Below are 25,301 nucleotides of genomic sequence, written 5' to 3'. Positions count from 1 at the left end.
AGACTGTGATATTCAACACCACACTGCACTATGCAGTCCCCCTCCCTGCACGCCCCCCTTCCCTGCACGCCCCCCTTCCTTGCACGTCCTCCTCCCTGCACGCCCTCCTTCCTGCCCGCCACCCCCCCTCAACACTACGCCCTCACTGCACGCCCATGCATACTTTGATCTTTGGCATAAATTATGCCATTGTCATGTAAATTCCTGTCTGGTAGAAATCTTTGATTTGAAAGATCTGGGGCAACATCAAACTGAGCAAACTCAGTTTGTGAGAAAGTAAATTATCTTTATCTTCGTAAAGCAAATTATGATTTCGCTGTTTCATTATCTATATGTTTCTAAAACAGCAGAGAGAGAGAGAGAGAGAGAGAGAGAGAGAGAGAAAGAGAGACAAGCACATTGGAACACATTCGTACAGCATAATGATGTCAACGAGATAAAGTCAGTTGATCAAATGAAAATGCTGGCCCACAGATGGCTCCAACTTCATCCTGTCCCGTACTTGTATGTCTCATAACAATAAAAATGCTTTCAAATGAGCTGATGTAGGTAACAGCTCTTAGCTTGCCAATAAAGTTAGGAATCCTTAACCTGTAATATAGCTGTCAATAAAGCTAGGGATCCTTAACCTTGTCAAACCCTGTGTAAAAAAAAAAAAAAAAAAAAACAGCAGAGTTGTGGATGAGTGGAACAAACTCCCGAGTACAGTTATAGAGGCTAAAACGTTGTGTAGTTTTAAAAATAGGTTAGATAAATACATGAGTGGGTGTGGGTGGGTGTGAGTTAGACATGACTAGCTTGTGCCACTAGGTCTGATGCCTTGCTCCTTCCTTGAGTGGAAGTGACCTGACTAGGCGAGTCACTGGGTTAATCCGGGGGAGGGGGGTGATTCACATGGACCTGCTTTGCATGGGTCAGTAGGCCTGCTGAGGTGTTCCTTCTTTCTTATGTTCTTATGAGTTGAGTTATGTTATGTCTCAAACCTCATCCTGTTCTCCATTTGTATGTCTAATAACAATAAAAAGGCTTTCAAATGAGCTAAAGTAGGTAGCAGATTTTAGCTGGTAAATAAATTTAGGAACCTTATCCTAACCTTGTAAGACCCCGTGTGGAGAGAGAGAGAGAGAGAGAGAGAGAGAGAGAGAGAGAGAGAGAGAGAGAGAGAGAGAGAGAGAGAGAGAGAGAGAGAGAGAGAGAGAGAGAGAGAGGAAAGAGGCATACCCGTCGGGTCACAATGATTTATATACTATCAAGGTGACCTGTGTCAGTCCTCAGGTCTATTATGTACATTTAAATAGGAGATAAATGTACTTATGTATTAGCCTTTTTCTTACATGTCACTTTTCTAAGGTGCAGGTTCCCCTCACCCCTTTAAACACCTCTTATAGGGGAAAGGGGAGGGGGGAAAAAAGAGGCGCCTTCACCTGTTCGAAGAGGAAGAGAGAGAGAGAGGGGCTTTCACCTGTTCAAAGGGAAACGGGAGAAGAAATAGAGACCTTTGCCTGTTCAAACGGGAAACGGGATCGAAAAAGAGGTGACCTTCATCTGTTCAGAAAGGAAGGGAAAGAGTGACCGTCACCTGTCTAATGATAAACACCTAGAGGTATGTCACCTGATCTCAGACCGAGCCGAGGGGGCGTTGACCCCCAAAACCCTCTCCAGGTACACCTGCCGCTGGGCACAGAGCTTGTATTACCCACTGAAAAAATTGCAGAACAGGCTATCATTAGGGCAACGTTTCGCTCTGTGTAGAGCTTTATCAGGAAGAAACTATACAGAGCGAAACGTTATTCCAATAAAAGACTTCTACAACCCGTATCAGCGTCTGCAAATTCGATTCTTTTCTGAGTACAAATTTAAAAGTGGCACTTTAATCGGAAATTAAAAGAAATGGCAGATTTATTTTACTTTATTGAAATAAATCTTGAATATGACCAGAAAATGGCAGAGCTGCAGCTCTGTCCCAGGGAATGAAAGTGATTTTTCTAAGATAAAACGTTTTTCTCTGTACACGATTGAATTTACAACCAATGAACTTAGGTTAAGTTAGATAAGATAACGTAAGGTAAGGTTAGGTAGGGTAAGGTAAGGTTTGGCTAGGTTAGGTTAGGTTAGGTAAGGTTAGGTTTGGTTAGGTTAGGTTAGGTTAGGTTAGGTTAGGTTAGGTTAGGTTAGGTAAGGTAAGGTAAGGTAAGGTAAGGTAAGGTTAGGTAAGGTAAGGTAAGGTAGGGTTAGGTTAGGTTAGGTAAGGTTACGTCTGGTTAGGTAAGGTAAGGTAAGGTTAAGTTAGGTTAGGTTAGGTTAAGTAAGGTAAGGTAAGGTTAGGTAAGGTTAGGTCTGGTTAGGTTAGGTTAGGTTAGGTAAGGTAAGGTAGGGTTAGGTTAGGTTAAGTAAGGTAAGGTAAGGTTAGGTAAGGTTAGGTCTGGTTAGGTTAGGTAAGGTAAGGTTAAGTTAGGTTAGGTAAGGTAAGGTTAGGTAAGGCTAGGTCTGGTTAGGTTAGGTTAGGTAAGGTAAAGTTAGGTTTGTCAGGAAACAGGACAAGAGTTTCCTGATGCGGGTCTTAGTCATATGATAACCCTCCCTCTACTGGAGCTTCTGGTCATCTGACCAAGTACTGTTATCTCACCTCACCTCATTTCTAAGTCTATCCCTATCCAAGGCATGTTAACACTGAGGGATATACGTATTGTCAGGTGATCAGGGGCAACAGGTGTTAGGAAATGTATGTGAATGGGATACAATACCGATAAGATGAAGATGTTGCAGGTGTTGCACATGTGACTAATGTTTCATCAGGTGCTAGGAAGCATGTCCAGCGTCTCCACCCGTGCTGAGGTTTACCACGGGGTTCGAACCGCGGACTCCACAGTGTGTTCAGGGAGCTACCAACTGAGCCACGGACACAATGGGTGAATATCTTTTAATTACTACAGGAAATAATTTGTATCGAACGTTATTATATTATAATTACCATACTCATGCATACAATGATTTAGTAATTATACAACATATTAGGATATAAAAATTTTTATTTTTAATGGGAAAATTTATAAATTATTTTAAAGATTATTCGATACAATAGTAGGATTTATAAACATACATTATCAGATAACCGTACAGCTGTATTTTTGTGGAAAATCAAGCAAGCCTAGAATTTATTATTATTATTATTATTATATATATATATATATATATATATATATATATATATATATATATATATATATATATATATATATATATATATATATATATAATAGAGGAAAAGTATTAAAAATACATTCAATTATTTTACTGAGTGTCATAAAAGAAAGATTTTAAAATTATCCCTAAAACATCGATTGCTTCATTCAGATAAGATCGACTGAAAATTTTTCTGGAGACAAAAAAATAATGTTCTTAATTATATTTTCAGTTGTGTAAATTTTAATCAGGTTTCTCGTAATGTGAGAATCATGTCTACCATGAAGTTGAGGAATTAGACATGCGCAACATCTGAGAATTAGACATGTGCAATACCTGGAAATTGAACATGTGCAACACCTGGAAGTTAGACATGTGCAACACCTAGAAATTAGAAATGTGCTACACCTGGGAATTAGGCACATTTGCAACACTTGGAATTACACACACACATGCAACTTCTGGGATTTAAGACACATGTGCAACACCTGAGTTGATGACTGAGACACATGTGTAACATTTGCGTATCTCTGAGGGAATGTTTCGCCAGCCAGTGTTTCTTTTAGCTTCAGTGCAAAGATGGTGTTCGAAATCAATAACAGACGAGGTAATCAGTCCCAGTTTGCCGGTATTATGTACCAGTATTATGTACCAGTATTATGTACCGGTATTATGTACCAGTATTACAATGACACTACCATTACCATACCATTTCACTGAAAGGAGTGTAGATCGGACCATGACAAGCCAGGCCTAGGAGAACCATATCATGCCTCCCATACTTTAAGAACATGGCGATATCTCGAAGTATTTCCTCGTTCATAAGGTTCGTTTTCCTGGGAAAAGATCACGTATGATGTGACTTCGTCACCTTGACTGAGTGACCCGGGCGAGATTCACTACAGAAACTGGATGTGAATCTTCCAGAGACTGAACCTCCCAGAGACTGAACCTCCCAGAGATTGAACCTTCCAGAGACTGAACCTCCCAGAGACTGAATCTCCCAGAGACTGAAGTTTCCAGAAAATGAACCTTCCAGAAAATGAACCTTCCAGTGACTGAACCTTCGAGACTGAACCTTCCAGAAACTGAATTTTTCAGAGATCTAGATACATGAGACGGGATTTGAACTTCTCCGGAAGCGTGATAGGACAATAGGCAGAGACGAGATGTGAACCTCCGTTGAGGTGGGTTATGAACCCTTCCAGACACAAAACAGTGATTCAGTCTAGGTCTGCTACTGGAGTTAATGCCGTCTACACACACACACACAGCAACCAGCAAAGAGGCTGTGAATCGACCCCTGCAAACACAAATAGGACACAGCCAATTTTTTACACTCCACCAATCAGTGAAAACTGAACGACCTTTCGGGTCATCCTGAACCTTCATCAGAGTGATTCTACAGTGTGACTTATTTTTATTTTTGTTTTTTTGTGTGTGTCTGGCCGTCTTCAAACGTTTGTTTGCGAACGCACGATGTATCATCAGTGTTCCAGAGAATGAAGGAAAAAATTGCCGGGATTATTAAGTAGTCCTTGAGTTGACAGATCATCTATTTCAGGTATTACGAAGCTGTATTATTGCTGTACAAGAGCGTAATAAAGAGAGAGGGAAGCTTGTTAGTCATGGGGAGGGGAGACTACGTGGGGAGACTAGGGGGAGATGAGACTGTGGGAGTAATATCACATGAACTAGATTTCGCTTGGGTTCTAAGCAATCCCGTGTTCTGTAACCTCAGTCCCCTGTACCTCACCGATTCTAGGACGATGGGTGTGTGTTTGTTTGTTTGTTTGTTTGTGTGTGTGTGTGTGTGTGTGTGTGTGGTGTGTGTGTGTGGTGTGTGTGGTGTGTGTGTGTGTGTGTGTGTGTGTGTGTGTGTGTGTGTGTGTGTGTGTGTGTGTGTGTGTGTGTGTGTGTGTGTGTGTGTGTGTGTGTGTGTATTCACCTATTTGTGGCTGCAAGGGTGTTGGGGTCGATTCACTGTTCCTGGCCCTCACCTCTTCGCTGGTGAGAGAGAGAGAGAGAGAGAGAGAGAGAGAGAGAGAGAGAGAGAGAGAGAGAGAGAGAGAGAGAAGAGAGAAAAGAGAGAGAGAGGAAGAATCGTCCCTGCTTGGTAAATTAGATCGATGACTGGGGCAATCAGAACAAGTATTTTGTAAACTGATTGACGGCTGGATGACAGCGCACTCCACTGCCTGGAGCTCTGACCGTTCACCACCACTTCACCCAGTGACTTCCCGTTGCGTCCCTAACACTGAACACCTGACTGCTGGATGACTCTGCCCACCAACACCCTTGTCACCTAAGTTGCCAGGTAATCCTTCCTGAATGCCATGAAATCCTGGGCAATCCGCAGCGTCTGGGGAATGGGAGGCAATCAGGTTTTGATCCAAGGGGATGATGGCTCCAATTTCTTAAACCAAAAGCACTTCGTCAGCTTCAGGGAAAATTGCGAGCAAATCGTTTCAGCATGTCATGAAACATCGGAAAATAGGTTAACCGGTTGTCATGAACTGGTTGTCAGGCTGGTGTCTCGTTCTTCAGGTATTGGGCAGTACACCATCTTGGAGGGTAATGGACCACCTGGAAGAACAGTGTACTAACTGGGAGGACAGTGGGCCACCTGGAAGAGCAGTGTACCACCTGGAAGAACAGTGCACCAACTGGGAGGACAGTGGACCACCTGGAAGAACAGTGTACCAACTGGGAGGACAGTGGACCAACTGGAAGAACAGTGAACCACCTGGAAGAACAATGTACCACCTGGAAGAAAGGTGTGCCATCTGGAAGAACAGTGGACCACCTGGAACAACAGTGTACCACCTGGAAAAATCGTGTACCACCTGGGAGGATAATGAACCATCTTGAAGAGCAACATCCTTACAAATCCTTTAATCCAATACTTATCTATTTAGTTCAATATTATTATTATTATTATTAATTATGTTCAAGAAGCGCTAAACCAGTGAAGGACTTTCACAACAAGGAAGGATATAAAGTCGACTCAGACTGTGATCAGCCAGGCTGTTGGTGTTCAGCCACACATTAAGAAAGCCAGGATTTCACTTCTAAATTTATAAAGGATAGAAAATCTTTCGGCATATTAATCATTTATTTATAAATTATCTAAAAAAAATTCGTCAATGCAATAACACTAATATAATCGATTTATAATTATCATTTAATTCTATAATTGCAATTAAGATTATCAAATATTTTTCTTACTGTCATTTTCCATTTTATATATATATATATATATATATATATATATATATATATATATATATATATATATATATATATATATATATATATTGGCCCCTTGCAGTGGGGACGCCGCCCCCTGCGAGGGTTAGGAATATTTGCCTTGCACCCCATCTTATCTTCCAAACTTCAATAACAAGCAAAAACCAGGATTCTCTATTTTTCCCCAGATTTCATGGCATATTTTCTTACCTACTGTGGGTAGAGTGAGAGAAGAGGGGGGTAGGGCGTTTTGGAAGAAAAAAGGGGGGCGGAACATATTGCTGTTTTCTATATTTTCCTGATCCCTTTTTTTCCCCCCTCCCCCTTTTCCTCTTCCAGCCCTCCCCTCCCCCAGCAATAGTTAATAATGAGGGGGGGAATGTAGTTCATTGCCCTCTTGTGTTGCTCATTTCCAGTGACTTGCGCCGAGAGGCCCAGAAAGAGAGAGAGAGACAGAAAGAGAGAGAAAGAGGAGAAGGCAAAAAATAAGATGAAAATACGCAACATGAAAATATCGTGGGAAAATGAAACGAGGGGAAAGGCCTTTGTTAAAGAGACGGGAGGAGGGAGAGAGAACACATGGAAGTGGATATTGTCGATTAAAATATAGAACGAGGGCAAAAAGGGGTTGTGTAAGTGGGAGAATTAATGGAAAAAGGGAGAGTGAAAGCAGACGATAAAAAAAGAGGGGAGGAGTCATAGAAAGAATAACAATAAAGAGAGACAATAGATGGCGAATGAAAGTGGTGGAAGAGGAGGAAAAATTGAATAAACGCCATGGGAAGTTAACAAATACAAAAGGAAACTAGCAGAGGATAGGAGAGGCAAAAGGGAATAGAGGATAAAACTTGATGACGAATATCTGTGGAAGCAAAGAGAAAATTGAATGAATGCCACAGGGGATAGCAAAGATAGCAGGTAAAAGAAGGGGATGGAGAACGCAAGAGAGGCAAAAGAGGCAGGGATGGGGGGCATGGAGCAAGTGGAGAAGAGGAGGAGGAGGAGGAGGGGAAGGAACAAGGAGGATAAAGGAGAGGAAAAGCGGAAAGGGGGGATAGTGAAGCATAACTAGCGAAGAGAGGAATAGCAAATATTACGTTTGAAGAGGGATAGGGTTTAGAAGAGGCGAAGGAGAGCCAAGAGAAAAAAAAAATGGCTGTAGGTAACGTAAATGTCGAGTGAAAACGGGATGTGATAAATATTGTGGATGAGCGAGAAGGGATAACTGATATAACCTCACGAGGGAGCAAAATAAAACAACAGGTGAAGGGAGATGATGAGAATATACACACTAAAGGGGCGAGTGGTAATAAAACAATAAAGACAATCTTAAAATATAAAGTGACATTATAAAGTAAATACCGTGTTGATTATATTCTTTTAATGGATCGCCAATGAAATATAAAATCTGTGGAAAAAAATCTGAACATAAGGAAAAAGTATGTTATACTTCAGGTAACTTAATAATTATAATCATAACCATTGTTCAAGAAGTGGAAGGGTAAGCCAGCGGAAGGCCTCGGTCGGATAACCAAAAGTCCCTCGTCACGAAACTCATGTTCCGTTTTCTGATAAATTTTATACATGAATTATAACATTATATATATATATATATATATATATATATATATATATATATATATATATATATATATATATATATATATATATATATATTCAGCAGAAAAATGAGGCTATTAAATACATAGCAACGGGAAAGCACTAAACGCTTAAGGAGTTATAAGGATCTGGAACTGAGAGGCACCGTAGGAATGAATCGGGAAGAGGAAGGGGGCGAAGCTTTAACTTCTCGGATCAAGAGCCTCTCGGCAGCCTCAATGGAACCCTCCCAAGGGTTGCTGAAAAAAAAGAGTTGGGATAACATCAGAGGCTCTCAGAATCATTAATGAAATTGGAAGTAGCGATGATGAGAGTTGGTAGGGGGGGAAAAAAGGAAGGAAGAGAGAGAAATGGAATAGAGCAAAGATGGAAACAGAGAGATAGGAAGAGCGAGAGAGGGGAAGTAAAAGAGACTTCTGGGTTTAATCTGACGACTTTTAGAGAGGCTGACAAAAATCTCGGCCCCCCCCCACCCATTCCCCCACCCCTACCCCCACACAAGCTTCGCTCTGCAACATTTCACAGACCCCCCCAGAAAAAAAAAAAAAATATTGGCACTGCCAAGAAATCCCCACTCTTCAGGTGGCACTGGTCATCCGTGGCACTCCTGAACCTGCTGGTGAGAGTGCTCTTGTTCCGAGGCGTTGGCTATGGCCTTCCCGTGAATTTTTTTTTAGCCTCTTGGATCGATCATTATTGTCTTCCATTCCCCTCTTGGTTTAACGCTTCCTCTCCCCACCCCCAAATTGTGTTTACGTGGAGTCGAGTCTCAGCTCCTGGACCTGCCTCTCAATTTCGTGACGGGTCCACTCCATCCTAGCTTCATGTACGTATTCTTAAGACAGATGCATTTGCCTCTACCACCTCTAAGGTCTGTTCATTCGTGTGTGCGTGTGTGCGCGTGTGCGTGTGCGTGTGTGTGTGTGTGTGTGTGTGTGTGTGTGTGTGTGTGTAAGTTTTTTGTGGAACAGTTTCATCAAGATTGATGACCTGGCAGGGCCATCCTGCAAGTCTCTACCTGTACGACCAGTGGCAGATACGAGTGACGGCAGGTGACAGCTGCAACACAGCACTGACAGCTGCAACATAGCACTGACAGCTGCAACACAGCGCTAACAGCTGCAACACAGCGCTAACAGCTGAAACACAGCAGAAGCACTTGCAACATACCAGTAACACCTGCAACATTAAAATGGTATAAAATACCGACAGGTTGTTAGGTAAGACACATATGCAACAGTTAGGTATCTTTATTATGAAACGTTTCGCCTACACAGTAGGCTTCTTCAGTCAAATACAGAAAAGTTGATAGGAGCAGAAGATACTTGAAGACGATGTAATCAGTCCATCACCCTTAAAGTTTTGAGGTGGTCAGTCCCTCAGTCTGGAGAAGAGCATTGTTCCATAGTATGAAACAATATGGAGATGAAGTGACAGAATGGAGCTTTTTATAGCGCCAAGAGGTGAGACGTAGGCCACTAGGAGAGGTAAGAACTCAGATGTTGAAAGGTCAGGTCCCTCTCAAATCCAGCCGCTCTCAGCTCCATTCTGTCACTTCATCTCCATATTGTTTCATACTATGGAACAATGCTCTTCTCCAGACTGAGGGACTGACCACCTCAAAACTTTAAGGGTGATGGACTGATTACATCGTCTTCAAGTATCTTCTGCTCCTATCAACTTTTCTGTATTTGACTGAAGAAGCCTACTGTGTAGGCGAAACGTTTCATAATAAAGATACCTAACTGTTGCATATGTGTCTTACCTAACAACCTGTCGGTATTTTATACCATTTTAATGTTCAATCTGTCAGACACTGCAACACAAGGGTATCTTGGTGCAGACCTGCAATCAACTTCGACAACTTCCACTAGTGAGAGCGGCTGGATTTGAGAGGGACCTGACCTTTCAACATCTGAGTTCTTACCTCTCCTAGTGGCCTACGTCTCACCTCTTGGCGCTATAAAAAGCTCCATTCTGTCACTTCATCTCCATATTGTTTCATACTATGGAACAATGCTCTTCTCCAGACTGAGGGACTGACCACCTCAAAACTTTAAGGGTGATGGACTGATTACATCGTCTTCAAGTATCTTCTGCTCCTATCAACTTTTCTGTATTTGACTGAAGAAGCCTACTGTGTAGGCGAAACGTTTCATAAAGATACCTAACTGTTGCATATGTGTCTTACCTAACAACACCTGCAACACAACACTGCATCAATTTTACCAAAAAGAAATACCATCATAGGCAGTATGAGAAATATTTCTTGACTGTTATTGAATGAGCAATAAATTGTGAGGAAGAAAGAGGAAGAACAAGAAGAGGAAGAGAGGATTTAGAGAGGAGAAGGAAGAGGAGGAGGAGGAGGAGGAGAGGATTTAGATAAGAGAAGAGAGGAGGGGAGAGAATTTAGAAAAAAGAAAGGAAAAACAATGTAAGAAGAGAGAAAGAAATGATTAAAAGGGTAGGAGGAGAGAATTAAGGGAAGAGAAAGCGAGGATAGGATTAAGAGAGGAGGAAGAGAGAATTAAGAGAGAAGGGAATAAGAAAAGAAGAGAGAATTATGAGAGCAGGAGAAGAAAGATCAGATAAGAAGAAAATTGGTGGACTGAAAGAGGAAAAGAGAACTGAAAAAAAAGGAAGAGAGGATTGAAAGAGATGGAATAACGGAATAAATGAGAAGTGGAAGAGAAGAATTAAGAGGAAAAAGAAATCAGCGATGGACAATGAAAACAAAAAGTGGCTCAAAGTAAAGCAAAGGAAGAATCAAAGAGCAATAAAAGAGATCTGAAGCAACAGTCAAAAAAAAAAAAAAAATGACGAAGATGAAGAAGAGAATCGAAGATTAATAAAGAATAATAAAGAGTTTTACTTTGAAAGTTAAAAAAGAAGCAAAGATGTATATAGAGGATCATTTTAATAGCTAAAATGAAGAGGATTAAAGGAGAATAAAGAAACAGGCGATCCTAGAATTATCCTAGGGATCCTTTGAAGGTGGTTTAGGATTTCCTTTAGGTATTGTCAGGCTGGAGATCTTTAGAAGGTCTATAGTGATGAGGGTCCTTTAAAGTGGTAGTCATCAAGGTCCTTTAAAGTGGCAGTCATCAAGGTCCTTTAAAGTGGTAGTCATGAAGGTCCTTAAAAGTGGCAGTCATCAAGGTCTCTAAGAACAGATCTTTCCTTGCAATTCTGTCCAGTACCGAAGAAACAAGGGAAAGAACAAGATTTAACTGGACCAATGATTCTCACTCGTAGAGCTTTGAGCTGTGACTTGATAAAGCTCTATACTGAGCCTTTATCCCAATAAAAGCTCATTCTGTAACATTTTTTTTCTTCAGAAGCACATTGCTTCCATCCAGAGGAGTTACTACCCACACCAGAGAGAGCATTCCATTGCCTACATACACCACTAAATTTACACAGTAAAAAGTACATTCCTCTACCCGCCTGCAACCTCTTCCCACAGTTTGTATTTGTGGGGATGTGGGGAGGAAAGGGATGTAATTCTGGATCTTAGCGGATAAAATCAAAATTTCTTAGAAATGCTTGAAGACCTTCAAAAAAAAAAAAAGTGAAATTATCCATCTAAAACGGAATTTTAAGTCTCTTCAGTAGACATCGGATTTGGAAGTTAGATAATATAATTTATATTCAAAGTTATATGTACAGTAATTGCCTCTCCTTCCTGTAGAAAGCTATATATCATACTTGATGTTTTCAAAAATGCTGAACAGATTTAAAAGGCATCATTTAGGACGATCTTACTAGGTAAATTTTATACTACTGTGATTAATACTTCGAGTTTTAATTGACATTAGTTCAGTTACTCGCGAGCATATCAGTTATTTTCATAATGAAACAGTGATAGAATCAGGAGAGATGGGAAGTCTTAGTGAAGGGCAGGTTGGCAAGGAAGGTAAGCAGGAAAGCTGACTGGCTTACAGGAAGGCAGGCTCTGGCTGGCTGCAGGAAGGTAGGCAGGCTACCTATCTGATTGGCTTAAAGGATGACAGGCAGGTTAGCTGGCTGGATTACAGGAAGACAAGCAGGCTAGCTGGCTGGCTTACAGGAGGACAGGCAGGTTAGTTGGCTGGCTTAAAGGAGGACAGGCAGGTTAGCTGGCTGGCTTACAGGAGGACAGACAGGTTAGCTGGCTGGCTTACAGGAGGACAGGCACGTTAGTTGGCTGGCTTACAGGAGGACAGGCAGGTTAGTTGGCTGGCTTACAGGAGGACAGGCAGGTTAGCTGGCTGGCTTACAGGAGGACAGGCACGTTAGTTGGCTGGCTTACAGGAGGACAGACAGGTTAGTTTGGCTTGTTTATAGGAGGACAGGCAGGTTAGTTGGCTGGCTTACAGGAGGACAGGCAGGTTAGTTGGCTGGCTTACAGGAGGACAGGCAGGTTAGTTGGCTGGCTTACAGGACAGGCAGGTTAGTTGGCTGGCTTACAGGAGGACAGGCAGGTTAGCTGGCTGGCTTACAGGAGGACAGGCAGGTTAGCTGGCTGGCTTACAGGAGGACAGGCAGGTTAGCTGGCTGTCTTACAGGAGGACAGGCAGGTTAGTTGGCTGGCTTACAGGACAGGCAGGTTAGTTGGCTGGCTTACAGGAGGACAGGCAGGTTAGCTGACTGGCTTACAGGAGGACAGGCAGGTTAGTTGGCTGGCTTACAGGAGGACAGGTAGGTTAGTTGCCTGGCTTAAAGGAGGACAGGCAGGTTAGTTGGCTGGCTTACAGGAGGACAGGCAGGTTAGCTGGCTGGCTTACAGGAGGACAGGCAAGTTAGTTGGCTAGCTTACAGGAGGACAGGCAGGTTAGCTGGCTGGCTTACAGGAGGACAGACAGGTTAGCTGGCTGGCTTACAGGAGGACAGACACGTTAGTTGGCTGACTTACAGGAGGACAGGCACGTTAGTTGGCTGACTTACAGGACGACAGGGAGGTTAGTTGACTGGCTTACAGGACAGGCAGGTTAGCTGGCTGGCTTACAGGAGGACAGACAGGTTAGCTGGCTGGCTTACTGGAGGACAGGCAGTTTAGCTGGCTGGCTTACAGGAGGACAGGCAGGCTAGCTGGCTGGCTTACAGGAGGACAGGCAGGTTAGTTGGCTGGCTTACAGGAGGACAGGCAGGTTAGCTGACTGGCTTACAGGAGGACAGGCAGGTTAGTTGGCTGGCTTACAGGAGGACAGGCAGGTTAGCTGACTGGCTTACAGGAGGACAGGCAGGTTAGTTGGCTGGCTTACAGGAGGACAGGCAGGTTAGTCGGCTGGCTTACAGGAGGACAGGCAGGTTAGCTGGCTGGCTTACAGGAGGACAGGCAAGTTAGTTGGCTAGCTTACAGGAGGACAGGCAGGTTAGCTGGCTGGCTTACAGGAGGACAGGCAGGTTAGTTGACTGGCTTACAGGAGGACAGGCAGGTTAGCTGGCTGGCTTACAGGAGGACAGGCAGGTTAGTTGGCTTGCTTACAGGAGGACAGGCACGTTAGCTGGCTGGCTTACAGGAGGACAGGCAGGTTATCTGGCCGGCTTACAGGAGGACAGGCAAGTTAGTTGGCTGGCTGGCTTACAGGAGGACAGACAGGTTAGCTGGCTGGCTTACAGGAGGACAGACACGTTAGTTGGCTGACTTACAGGAGGACAGGCACGTTAGTTGGCTGACTTACAGGACGACAGGGAGGTTAGTTGACTGGCTTACAGGACAGGCAGGTTAGCTGGCTGGCTTACAGGAGGACAGACAGGTTAGCTGGCTGGCTTACTGGAGGACAGGCAGTTTAGCTGGCTGGCTTACAGGAGGACAGGCAGGCTAGCTGGCTGGCTTACAGGAGGACAGGCAGGTTAGTTGGCTGGCTTACAGGAGGACAGGCAGGTTAGCTGACTGGCTTACAGGAGGACAGGCAGGTTAGTTGGCTGGCTTACAGGAGGACAGGCAGGTTAGCTGACTGGCTTACAGGAGGACAGGCAGGTTAGTTGGCTGGCTTACAGGAGGACAGGCAGGTTAGTCGGCTGGCTTACAGGAGGACAGGCAGGTTAGCTGGCTGGCTTACAGGAGGACAGGCAAGTTAGTTGGCTAGCTTACAGGAGGACAGGCAGGTTAGCTGGCTGGCTTACAGGAGGACAGGCAGGTTAGTTGACTGGCTTACAGGAGGACAGGCAGGTTAGCTGGCTGGCTTACAGGAGGACAGGCAGGTTAGTTGGCTTGCTTACAGGAGGACAGGCACGTTAGCTGGCTGGCTTACAGGAGGACAGGCAGGTTATCTGGCCGGCTTACAGGAGGACAGGCAAGTTAGTTGGCTGGCTGGCTTACAGGAGGACAGGCAGCTTAGCTGGCTGGCTTACAGGAGGACAGGCAGGTTAGTTGCCTGGCTTACAGGAGGACAGGCAGGTTAGCTGGCCGGCTTACAGGAGGACAGGCAGGTTAGTTGGCTGACTTACAGAATGTCAGGCAGGTTAGCTGGCTAGCTTACAGGAGGACAGGCAGGTTAGCTGGATAGCTTACAGGAGGACAGGCAGGTTAGCTGGCTGGCTTACAGGAGGACAGGCAGATTAGCTGGCTGGATTACAGGAGGACAGGCAGGTTAGCTGGCTGGCTTACATGAGGACAGGCAGGTTAGCTGGCTGGCTTACAGGAGGACAGGCAGGTTAGTTGGCTGGCTTACATGAGGACAGCCAGGTTAGTTGGCTGGCTTACAGGAGGACAGGCAGGTTAGTTGGCTGGCTTACAGGAGGACAGGCAGGTTAGTTGGCTGGCTTACAGGAGGACAGGCAGGTTAGCTGGCTGGCTTACAGGACAGGTAGGTTAGTTAGCTGGCTTACATTAGGACAGGCAGGTTAGTTGGCTGGCTTACAGGAGGACAGGCAGGTTAATTGGCTGGCTTACAGGAGGACAGGCAGGTTAGTTGGCTGGCTTACAGGAGGACAGGCAGGTTAGTTGGCTGGCTTACAGGAGGACAGGCAGGTTAGTTGGCTGGCTTACAGGAGGACAGGCACGTTAGCTGGCTGGCTTACAGGAGGACAAGCAGGTTAGCTGGCCGGCTTACAGGAGGACAGGCAGGTTAGCTGGCCGGCTTACAGGAGGACAGGCAAGTTAGTTGGCTGGCTGGCTTACAGGAGGACAGGCAGGTTAGCTGGCTGGCTTACAGGAGGACAGGCAGGTTAGTTGCCTGGCTTACAGGAGGACAGGCAGGTTAGTTGGCTGGCTTACAGGAGGACAGGCAGGTTAGTTGGCTGGCTTACAGGAGGACAGGCAGGTTAGCTGGCCGGCTTACAGGAGGACAGGCAGGTTAGCTGGCCGGCTTACAGGAGGACAGGCAGGTTAGTTGGCTGGCTTACAGGAGGACAGGCAGGTTAGTTGGCTGGCTTACAGGAGGACAGGCAGGTTAGCTGGCCGGCTTACAGGAGGACAGGCAGGTTAGCTGGCCGGCTTACAGGAGGACAGGCAGGTTAGTTGGCTAGCTTACAGGAGGACAGGCAGGTTAGTTGGCTGGCTTACAGGAGGACAGGCAGGTTAGCTGGCCGGCTTACAGGAGGACAGGCAGGTTAGCTGGCCGGCTTACAGAAGGACAGGCAGGTTAGCTGGCCGGCTTACAGAAGGACAGACAGGTTAGTTGCCTGGCTTACAGGAAAGCAGGCTAGCTGGCAAGCTTGCTTTCGACAATGTGACAACAGCAGCTTTATACCAGCCTCCCGGCCACTGCATACAGACTTATGACAAAAACAATGAAAAAAGTTGGCAATGATGCCAGACTCATTCACATCCCGTTCAACAGCTAGAAGCCCATATCTCTCTCTCTCTCTCTCTCTCTCTCTCTCTCTCTCTCTCTCTCTCACACACACACACACACACACACACACACACACACACACACATTCTCATACACTCACACACTGATATACTCATACTCTCACACATTGATGCACTCTCTCATACACTCACACATACTCTTCCATATATACTCTCTGTCGCGCACACACACATTCTCACTCACTCTCACTCTCTCTCTTCGGACACACTTTAACGTTCATGTACTTACCATCTTCTGAGTGTCGTGTACTGGAGCGTCCATAGGCGTGGGCGAGTGTGGTGCTGGTGGAGGTGCATGGGTGGACGTGGGCGTGTGATGGTGGGGCGTGGGTGACTCCCTGTGCGAGTTACTAGACACACCCAGGCTTTGGGTAAGGTGCGAGAGCATAGTAGGCAGGTGCGAGGTCGTATCCATTGGCGTAGGCGCTGACGGAGGCGTGTTCGAGGCGGAGGCCACCGCCGCCGCCATGGCCGCAGCCGCTGCAAGGGCCTGCGCAGGAGGAGGCGTCGGGGGCGCGCTCTTTTTGAGGTCGTGGGCGTCGTGGGGAGGCACGGAGTGAGGATGACCTTCACCACCCACGCCCAGGGCACTTGCTGCTCCTCCTGGAAGTCCGCCGCCGCCGCCGCCACCGCCGCCGCCACCACCAGGTCCACCGCCACCCCACATCTTCTCCACCGTGCGGTAGAGCTGAGGAAGAAACGAAAAGAATGTTGAGATGACTACAACAAAGAATATACAAATGGGGCAACAAAGAATATACATTAAATGGAAGCACTTCCTTCAACAAAGAATATACAACGTTACGTGGGAGCACTTCCTTCACGGGGCAGTATGTTTCACCAGAGGTGTTGATAAAAATGAGTTGCAGAGCCGTGTTTGTCACAGAGCTCAGTTATAGCACAGTAGACCTATGTGCTCGGAGGTGCTAGCTGTACACACTTGCTACATATCTGAGGTGCTCGCTTAAAACACACACACTTACTACATCTCTGAAGTGCTCGTTTAAAACACACGAACGTAAGACATCTCTGAGGTGCTCGCTTAAAACACACGCACTTACTACATCTCTGAGGTGCTCGCTTAAAACCTACACACTTACTACATCTCTGAGGTTATTATTATTATTACAATCAAGGGGGAAGCGCTAAACCCGGAGGATTATACAGCGCCTGGGGGGGTATGTGGAAGGCATTCAGGCTTAATTTGGGGAACTGGAGCATAGATCCAATTCCCTAAATCAAGAGCCCCTCACCAACATCAAGGAACCTTCCTTGAGGGGTACATCTCTGAGGTGCTCGCTTAAAACACACACACTTGCCACATCTCTGAGGTGCTCGCTTAAAACACACACACTTACTATACACAAAAAACCCGCACATAAAAGACAGAAGCTTACGACGACGTTTCGGTCCGACTTGGACCATTGACAAAGTCACACTAACAGAGGAGGAGCAGGACGGCTATATATAGGCAGGAAGAGGTGGAGGTAGTAGTAGTGGTAGTAGTAGTGGTAGTAGTAGTAGTAGTAGTAGTACAAGAATTGTATATAATACCGACAGGATGAAATGACACATGCACAACACCCGGGCATCCCCACCGTAGACGTTTCGCCATCCAGCCAGCCACTGGATGGCGAAACGTCCACAACAAAGACAACCAGACGCCGCACTGGTTTTTGTGTATCGTTCCAGTCACGGTATTGTGCCTTTTTGTTATTCACACTTACTACATCTCTGAGGTGCTCGCTTAAAACCTACACACTTACTACATCTCTGAGGTGCTCGCTTAAAGCACATACATTTACCACATATCTGAGGTGCTCGCTTAAAACACACGCACTTACTACATCTCTGAGGTGCTCGCTTAAAACCTACACAGTTACTACATCTCTGAGGTGCTCGCTTAAAACACATACATTTACCACATATCTGAGGTGCTCGCTTAAAACACACGAACGTAAGACATCTCTGAGGTGCTCGCTTAAAACACACACATTTGCCATATCTCTGAGGTGTTCTCATAAAATCCTTCTAGAACACTACACTAGTCATTTCCGTATAACCTAGGCTGTCTACCTAGCCAGGACACATTGAATATACCGCGAGAATTTACACAAAGATTTACCACAGGTTTCTTACGAGGAGAGACAATTTAGCTGACATTCTACTAAGAGTCTTTGTTTATATGTATCCAAAGAGATAAGCAAAGAGAATGTTAATAATTTCCATAGCCTACGCTTTACATACAAAGGCGCCCACAGAACGGAAAAAAAAGAGAGAAGACTGATAAACAGAGATGCCTGAAATACAGGAATGTTTCTAGTTTCTTTCAATAGTTACAATCATCTGGACGATCCACCGGAGAGAGAGAAAGAGAGAGAGAGAGAGAGAGAGAGAGAGAGAGAGGGAAGGGAGGGAGAGAGAGAGGGAAGGAAGGGAGGGAGGGAGACAGACAGCGAGATGGATAGAAGGCGGCAGGAGCAAGAAGAGAGGTAAGCAGGAGCAGGAAAAGAGGTAGGCAGTTGCAAGAAGAGAGGTAAGCAGGAGCGGAGAGAGAGAGAGAAAGGTAGAAATAGTGGCTCCCGGCGGATATAGATGAGGTGTGAAGATTAAGCGTGGAGATAATTTCGACAGTGTGGGAGAGAGACAGAAACCTCTTGTTCTGTACTCCTTGGGTGGGCTGCCTGCCTCCTGTCTACCCCTTCTGTCGCTCCTCCTGCTTCTACATGATCCACGCCTGCTGCTGCATGATCCACACCTGCTGCTGCATGATCCATATCTGCTGTTGCATGATCCACACCTGCTGCTACATGATCCACGCCTGCTGCTCCATAATCCACACCTGCTGCTCCATGATCCACGCCTGCTGCTCCATGATCCACACCTGCTGCTACATGATCCACGCCTGCTGCTCCATGATCCACACCTGCTGCTGCATGATCCACACCTGCTGCTGCATGATCCACACCTGCTGCTGCATGATCCACACCTGCTGCTTGCTTCGTAATTCGTCGTCTGATTATTGATATAAATCTACACACACACACACACACACACACACACACACACACACACACACACACACACGGGCGAGACTTAGCTAATGCCAACAGACGCCCCAACAAGAGTCAGAAGATAGCTCTTGTTCCCTCCTGAGCCGGAAAAATAGATACATGTGTGGTACTACTCAAACTTTCCTCTTGCCACTTTTTTTTTATACATTTCCCGATCGAGTGAAGAGAATTACATTCCAGTTTGTTGGATTGAAAGCCTTTATCGATAATATTAAATGGACTACGGCTCCAAATGGCTTATCAAAGACACACAAACACAGTCTCTTATGTAACGACGTTTCACCCTCTGTGGGGAGTTAACTAGCCTTGTAGACAAGTTGATAAATTGGACACATGTGAAACACTTGGGTATCTTTAATGAAGAAACGTTTCGCCACACAGTGGCTTCATCAGTCCATACAAAGGAGAGTGGTGAAGAACAGGAGGAGTTTGAGGTAATCAGTCCCTCAGCCTTGAGTCGATGTAATCAGTTTATCTTGAAAAGAATACAGTACATGTGCGACGAAGTGGCTTATATACTGTAGACAGGTGAGGTGCAGCAGTCGTAGGTGGTATCACACTTGACAGATCCAAATGTGGAAGTAGGTCATGCCTAAAGGTTAGGCATGAGAAGAATTCCCTGTATTAAGATCCCAAGATGTTGCTGTGTCTGACAGGAATGTAGATGAATGGTAACTAGTCTTGATTTAGAGATAACTAGCTTTGAACAAGAAGTAACTAACCTTGATTGAGAAGTAACTAACCTTGATAAAGGGGAGGCGAAACTTTATGGAAAAGATTTGTGTGTTTTTAATTCCCCAGTATTTAATTAACTGTTGTTTGGTTGGGAATTGTTTTTCTATGAATCCAGAATTTAATGTCATGTGTTGACTGGACATACTTGCCTGGTCTGGGACCGAGGCGCGGGGGCGCTGATCCCCAAAACCATCTTCACGGAAACTCTAAGTAAACTACTGCAGGTAAACCTCAGTTTAGCTTCTTGAGGTAAACTTCATTAGGGAGAGCTATTTCAGGTAAACTACTTCAGGTAAACCACTTCAGGTAAACTACTGGTAAACTATTTCTGGTAAACCTGATAATCATTGTCTTGCAAAATAATTCATATCTTCAAAACGAGGTATTCATCTGGGCTACTATTTGTGAACGGTGGATCGAGTCTGCATCCTTCCCTGCGCTGAACGATCTACGTGCATTAAGTAAGCACTTTAAATTAATACAAATATATGGCCAGTATCTAACTTGTAAATTTCGGTGGAAAAATAATCTACGTGATTTTTTTCTAACCACACTGGCCGTCTCCACCTTCCGAACCGATGCTGAAAAAAGAGTTCTTGTTCCAAGGAACTGGGGCTGCCCTTCCTTTCCTTTGAGTTCGACCTGGCTGCCTCCCACTGCCTAGGCTCTGTATGACCCTTACGGGTTTAACGCTGCCTTGTGGCTGAGAAATCCACGCTTCCAACTTTACCAGTGAGAATGATGTACATAGCCTATCTAAGAGCCTTATCTGACTATGGGATTTATGTCTGCTGAAGAAAAATCTCTCCGGCCTTTGGAAATGATGCAAAACGACGCCCTCAGAATTATTCTTGGCTAACTTAAAACTACCCGGGTTCTTAATATGAGGAAAGAGCTTTGGGTTCTTAATATCAGTGACAATAACCTTCATTTCTTAACATTCTATTACTGGCTAATAGAATGTTAAGAAATGAACTATACACTGTCATAATAAATCTTACTGAATGTCTAAAGTGAACAAATCTAAATGGACTGTGAAATCACAACTCCTTTAACCTGTGTGAATGGCATCTCTAGAGACAAGATCATTTCACCCCTCCAAGGAAGTTACATTCATTTAATGTCACATATCTTAAGTCCCTCCCAAGAATCTCATCACCAGTATATTATATTAATTACGAAGGTACCTGGTCAAGAAGAAATTCCTCGTGTAACTGTTAGTGCAAATATATTGCAAAACAACAGTCTACTGACTGGGCTGCTTTTGTTTCTGTTGCTACTTCCCTAAGTATTATACCATGTGAATTAACAACTAGGCTTCTACATTTCAAACTCGATTGTTTTTCCCATCTTAATAACACTAAAGTTATCTTACGACGATGAGTTAAACTCATTGTTCATTTCTGATTTGATGTTGTCATTGTACTTAACTCATATAATGACTAATATGTTCATTGGAAAGCCCAGTGCAGATTTTTTAAAAATGTGAAAGGAGTTAGTGACCCACTGTGTTGCTTTACATATGATCAAGATGATAAACTGGCTGAAGGAAAATACCTCGAAGGATGAAGTTGGTCACTCCGTGTATCTAGCACTTAAAATATTTGGAGAAAAGCAAATAGTGAATCAAAGTGGTAGGAATGCTATTGGAAGCCTGAGTATTGGTGTAACTCACTATGATAACACGAATGTAAATAAGCACATTTATGGAGCAACTTACAACGTAAGTACACGAATGACTCGCACATAGGAGAAAGAAGCTTATGACGACGTTTTGGTTAGATTTGTTAATGGTCCATATCAGACAGAAACGTCGTCAATAAGGTTGATGGACTGATTACATCTTTATTTCATTACTACTGCTACCTTTGTGTTTGACTGAAGAAGCCTACTGTGTAGGCAAAACTTTTCAACAATAAAGATACCCAACTGTATATACAACTCTTTTGCACATGTGGTCAGCCTTCCACTCCTCCTCTTGAATACTGTGCTTGATTGTCCACTTACCTAGGAATTAAGACATATGTGAGACATGCATCTGTTTCCAAGCGTCTTCCCACTCTCTATAACTATTTAGGTGTCTGTCCACTCCCCCATAACTCTCCAATCGCCTCCATACCTCCCCCAACCTCTACAAATGCCGTCCATCTCTTTAAAATTACCCCAGTTCCAAACTTAAACCTCTTCAAGAACTCCTTAGGACGTATCAGTGGCTCATTACTTTGTAATTTGTATAGGAGTGAGGCTGATTCATTACCTTTGTGACTTGTCATGATTGTGACCAGATCTACCTGGAGTTCATTACCTTTGTAACTAGTTCAGCTATCGTAACTTTGGGGTCCAGTCACTGGACCCATTATGTACCTTTGTAATCTTTTGACTACGCCCACAGGATGGGTATGTGGTGCATAATAAAGATATTAAACTAAAGAACTCCATACCCTATACCATCCCTACCTGGTTCCTCTCGATGTCTGATTCAACCTCATTTCCCTCCCTAACCCATCTACCAACAACAACTGGGCTGCCTTCATCCCTGCCTGCTTGCTTGCCTACCCCCCTTTCTTGCTAGTTTGCCTACCTCCCTTTCTCCCTCCCTCCATCCTTGCCTGCCTCCCGTCCTCCATCTCTGCCTGCCTGCTTACCTCCCTCCCTGTCTCCTTCCCTGCCTCCCTCCCTCCCTGCCTGCCTCCCTCCCTCCCGCCCTTCCTCCCTGCCTGCCTGCTTGCCAAGGCCCTCGTCTCCCTGGAGGGGATATTGGCACTCCACCACTCACGTCAATTATTAATGGATACTGAAAGCGGTTTTACTTTAATTAACAAACGGAAACCCCTTTTTTTCTCTCTGTTCTATGGCAGAGGGAGAAGACATGCCCGCCCCAGTGTGACCCGGGAGCTGGAGGCCAACCTTGTCCCTTGATCACACTGTTCACTCTTCATAAAGTTTTGAAAAAATCCGAAGAATGTGTTCTCAGGAAATATATAATTTGTACGCGCACGCGCAATTTTATATATATATATATATATATATATATATATATATATATATATATATATATATATATATATATATATATATATATATATATATATATATTATATAGTAGTAAATGGTAGTGGCATTGATGGTGGTGGTAGCAATAGTAGTGGCAACTATGATGGGGTGGTAGTGGTAGTGATAGTAGTGGTGGTGGCGTGGGAGCTATGAGGATGATAGCTACCAGTGTTTACATTGGCTCTGACCTCCCCGTGACCTAACAGACTCTGCTGCTTTCCGGGACCAACTTCAGCATTGGTTGGTAGATGTAGTAAGCTGTTGTTGCAGCCTAAGCTACATGACGGAACGGTTTAAATACCGAGTTCAAGGAGTACATACCAATGGAAATAAGTCGCATTGACTTTATTGAACTTTAGGAGCCAATAGATATATCGCGCACATTTTATGTATTCAAGCTATCTGTGAGCCCTCAAGAATGATGTATAATATTGTATTATGTACTCTAAGCCTAAGTACAAATTGACTTACAGGGTTCTTGAAATTAGAGTTCATGTACCGGGTTCAGAAAGTAAGGTTCATGTCCCTGGTTGAGGGGGAAGGGGGCGGCACGTTCTATTTACAAGATTTCACACGTATCTGATTCCGATTTCAGGGAACGAAGACGTGATGAGAAGTACAAAACGCTCATAAGCATGTTCGAAATAGTTGGGAAGCACTAAACCCGTACAGGTCACACAGCGTTTTGAAGAACCCCTCACCAGCTTCAAGCCACTTAAATGCAAAAACGCAGATTCCTACCTTTTTCTTCAGTCATGACCATTTCCAAAACCCTCCTTCCCATGATACGTTAACACACCCCTCGTATAATTTTTCACTAACACTATAGAAACGATCCGATCTTACGGATTTCCAGTAAAAATGGCAGAGAAATGGTCAGGTTCTACTCATTTTGACGAGTTATGAGCAGTAAAGGCGATGGTTTGAGCCATTAGGGAGTAGCTAGGCTGGAAGCCGGCCTGGGCAACAGACTCCAACACCAGCAGGGCCAACACAGCCTTGCACCCAAGTAGCAATATTCCATTTTTACAACTATAACAGACCAATTAGTCGCTAACTACCTCGTTAACGGCCCATTACCCGCCCACGCTGGACGCTCAAATCACCGGTTTACTCTCAATTAGTCGTTAAGTAATGAACCAGCCGGTTAATGAAGATTTCTCGAAACGGACGATGGACTGTGGATCTTTAGGACTTTACAGGCAAGCTTCAGGTCACAAAATTCTTAAATCGTCCTTGACCGGCTAGAAATTTCTCAGCAGTATTATAAAATTAACCAGGCTAGAGGCTATGCTGCATGCATTAAAATAATTATTCCAAAAATAGCCATAAGGCACAATACCGTGACTGGAACAATTCATAGTAACCCGCACATAGGAGAGAGAGAAACTTACGACGACGTTTCGGTCCGACTTGGACCATTTACAGAGTCACACAGTGTGACTTTTTAAATGGTCCAGGTCGGACCGAAACGTCGTCGTAAGCTCCTCCCTCCCATGTGCGGGTTGTGTAATAATTCCAAACATCACCATTCAAAATTAAAAGAAATATATTACCTTCTTTGAGAACTCATTTCTTCCTATGGTAGTACACTACATGCTGTAAAAAGAGTTGTATATACAGTAGTACAATGTATATATATATATATATAACTCTGTATAGTCTACTGGAACTATATATATAATGTTCTCATTAAAGGATACCCACACATGTCTTAAATCATGTACACTGCATTTACTATATCCCTAAAATAGAAAGCTGGCTCTCAGTGTCAGCTGTCTTGTGAACAATGGAAAACTACAGCTGTATTAGGCAGACACTTGATAATGATGGCTAAGACGCTTCTCTTTTGCTGGCAATCGAGTTACAAGACTGGTGCACGGAAGCATAAAAGTTCCTTCCTGTTTACTATACCCAGCCACTGAGACGTCTCTCGCCATGGCTAGAAGCTTACTGAAATGGCCAATGACGGCAAAAAAAAAAAAAAAAAAAAAAAAAACACCTTATTAGGTCCCTGTCAGACATCCCAGCCACTATGGCGTCTTGTTTTTTTTTTTCTTTGCTGACTAGAAAAATGTTACGGCCTTCCTGGCAGTTATTGCGCCTTAGCCACTTAAGTGTACATCTTAATTACTTATAGTAATTTACGTCGCAGCTGAATGTCCACCAAATGTTAGGTAAATTTATCCAGAACGCCCATTGGATTAGTGTACCTAGAAGCTAACAATGACGAACTAACTTATCTAGTTTAGAAAACAATCAGAAATCAGTTCATTTTAAGAAGCCAACTCTCCTAGTGTAGTACTAGAGAAAAGAAGCGAGAAAATACAAGAACCTTTTCCTCTTTAGAATATACAGTGCTAGTCACGGCATTATGCCGGGTGAGCGCCCCGGCATACTGTCGTGACTAGCACTGTACATGACCATGTCTTTGGTCTCCAAAATTCACTTGAGACCTTGAACCTTACCCCTGCTTGTCGGATACTGCCTCAATTTCCCTCTCACCTAGTTTAGAATACCAATAATCAACCAGAAATCAATAACTCTTAACTAGTTATCGATAACTAGAACCCCCTTAGAAC

General features: G+C 44.3%; 1 protein-coding gene across 6 annotated transcripts in view; it reads right to left on the bottom strand.

Moving 5' to 3' along the window:
* dati (datilografo) overlaps positions 1-25,301 on the bottom strand; it is a 1,344,633-nt gene that overhangs the window by 911,841 nt on the left and 407,491 nt on the right. For all 6 annotated transcript variants that reach the window (XM_053784635.2, XM_053784636.2, XM_053784634.2 and 3 more), the window contains exon 2: positions 16,086-16,544. In XM_053784635.2, the coding sequence (XP_053640610.1) occupies positions 16,086-16,544 (459 nt within the window). The remainder of the gene's footprint in view (positions 1-16,085; positions 16,545-25,301) is intronic.

This window comes from Cherax quadricarinatus, chromosome 60 (genome assembly GCF_038502225.1).
Source record: "Cherax quadricarinatus isolate ZL_2023a chromosome 60, ASM3850222v1, whole genome shotgun sequence".
Taxonomy (NCBI): Eukaryota; Metazoa; Arthropoda; class Malacostraca; order Decapoda; family Parastacidae; genus Cherax; species Cherax quadricarinatus.
The sequence above is the reverse complement of the archived record's forward strand: the minus strand, read 5'-3'. Positions and strand labels throughout refer to the sequence as shown.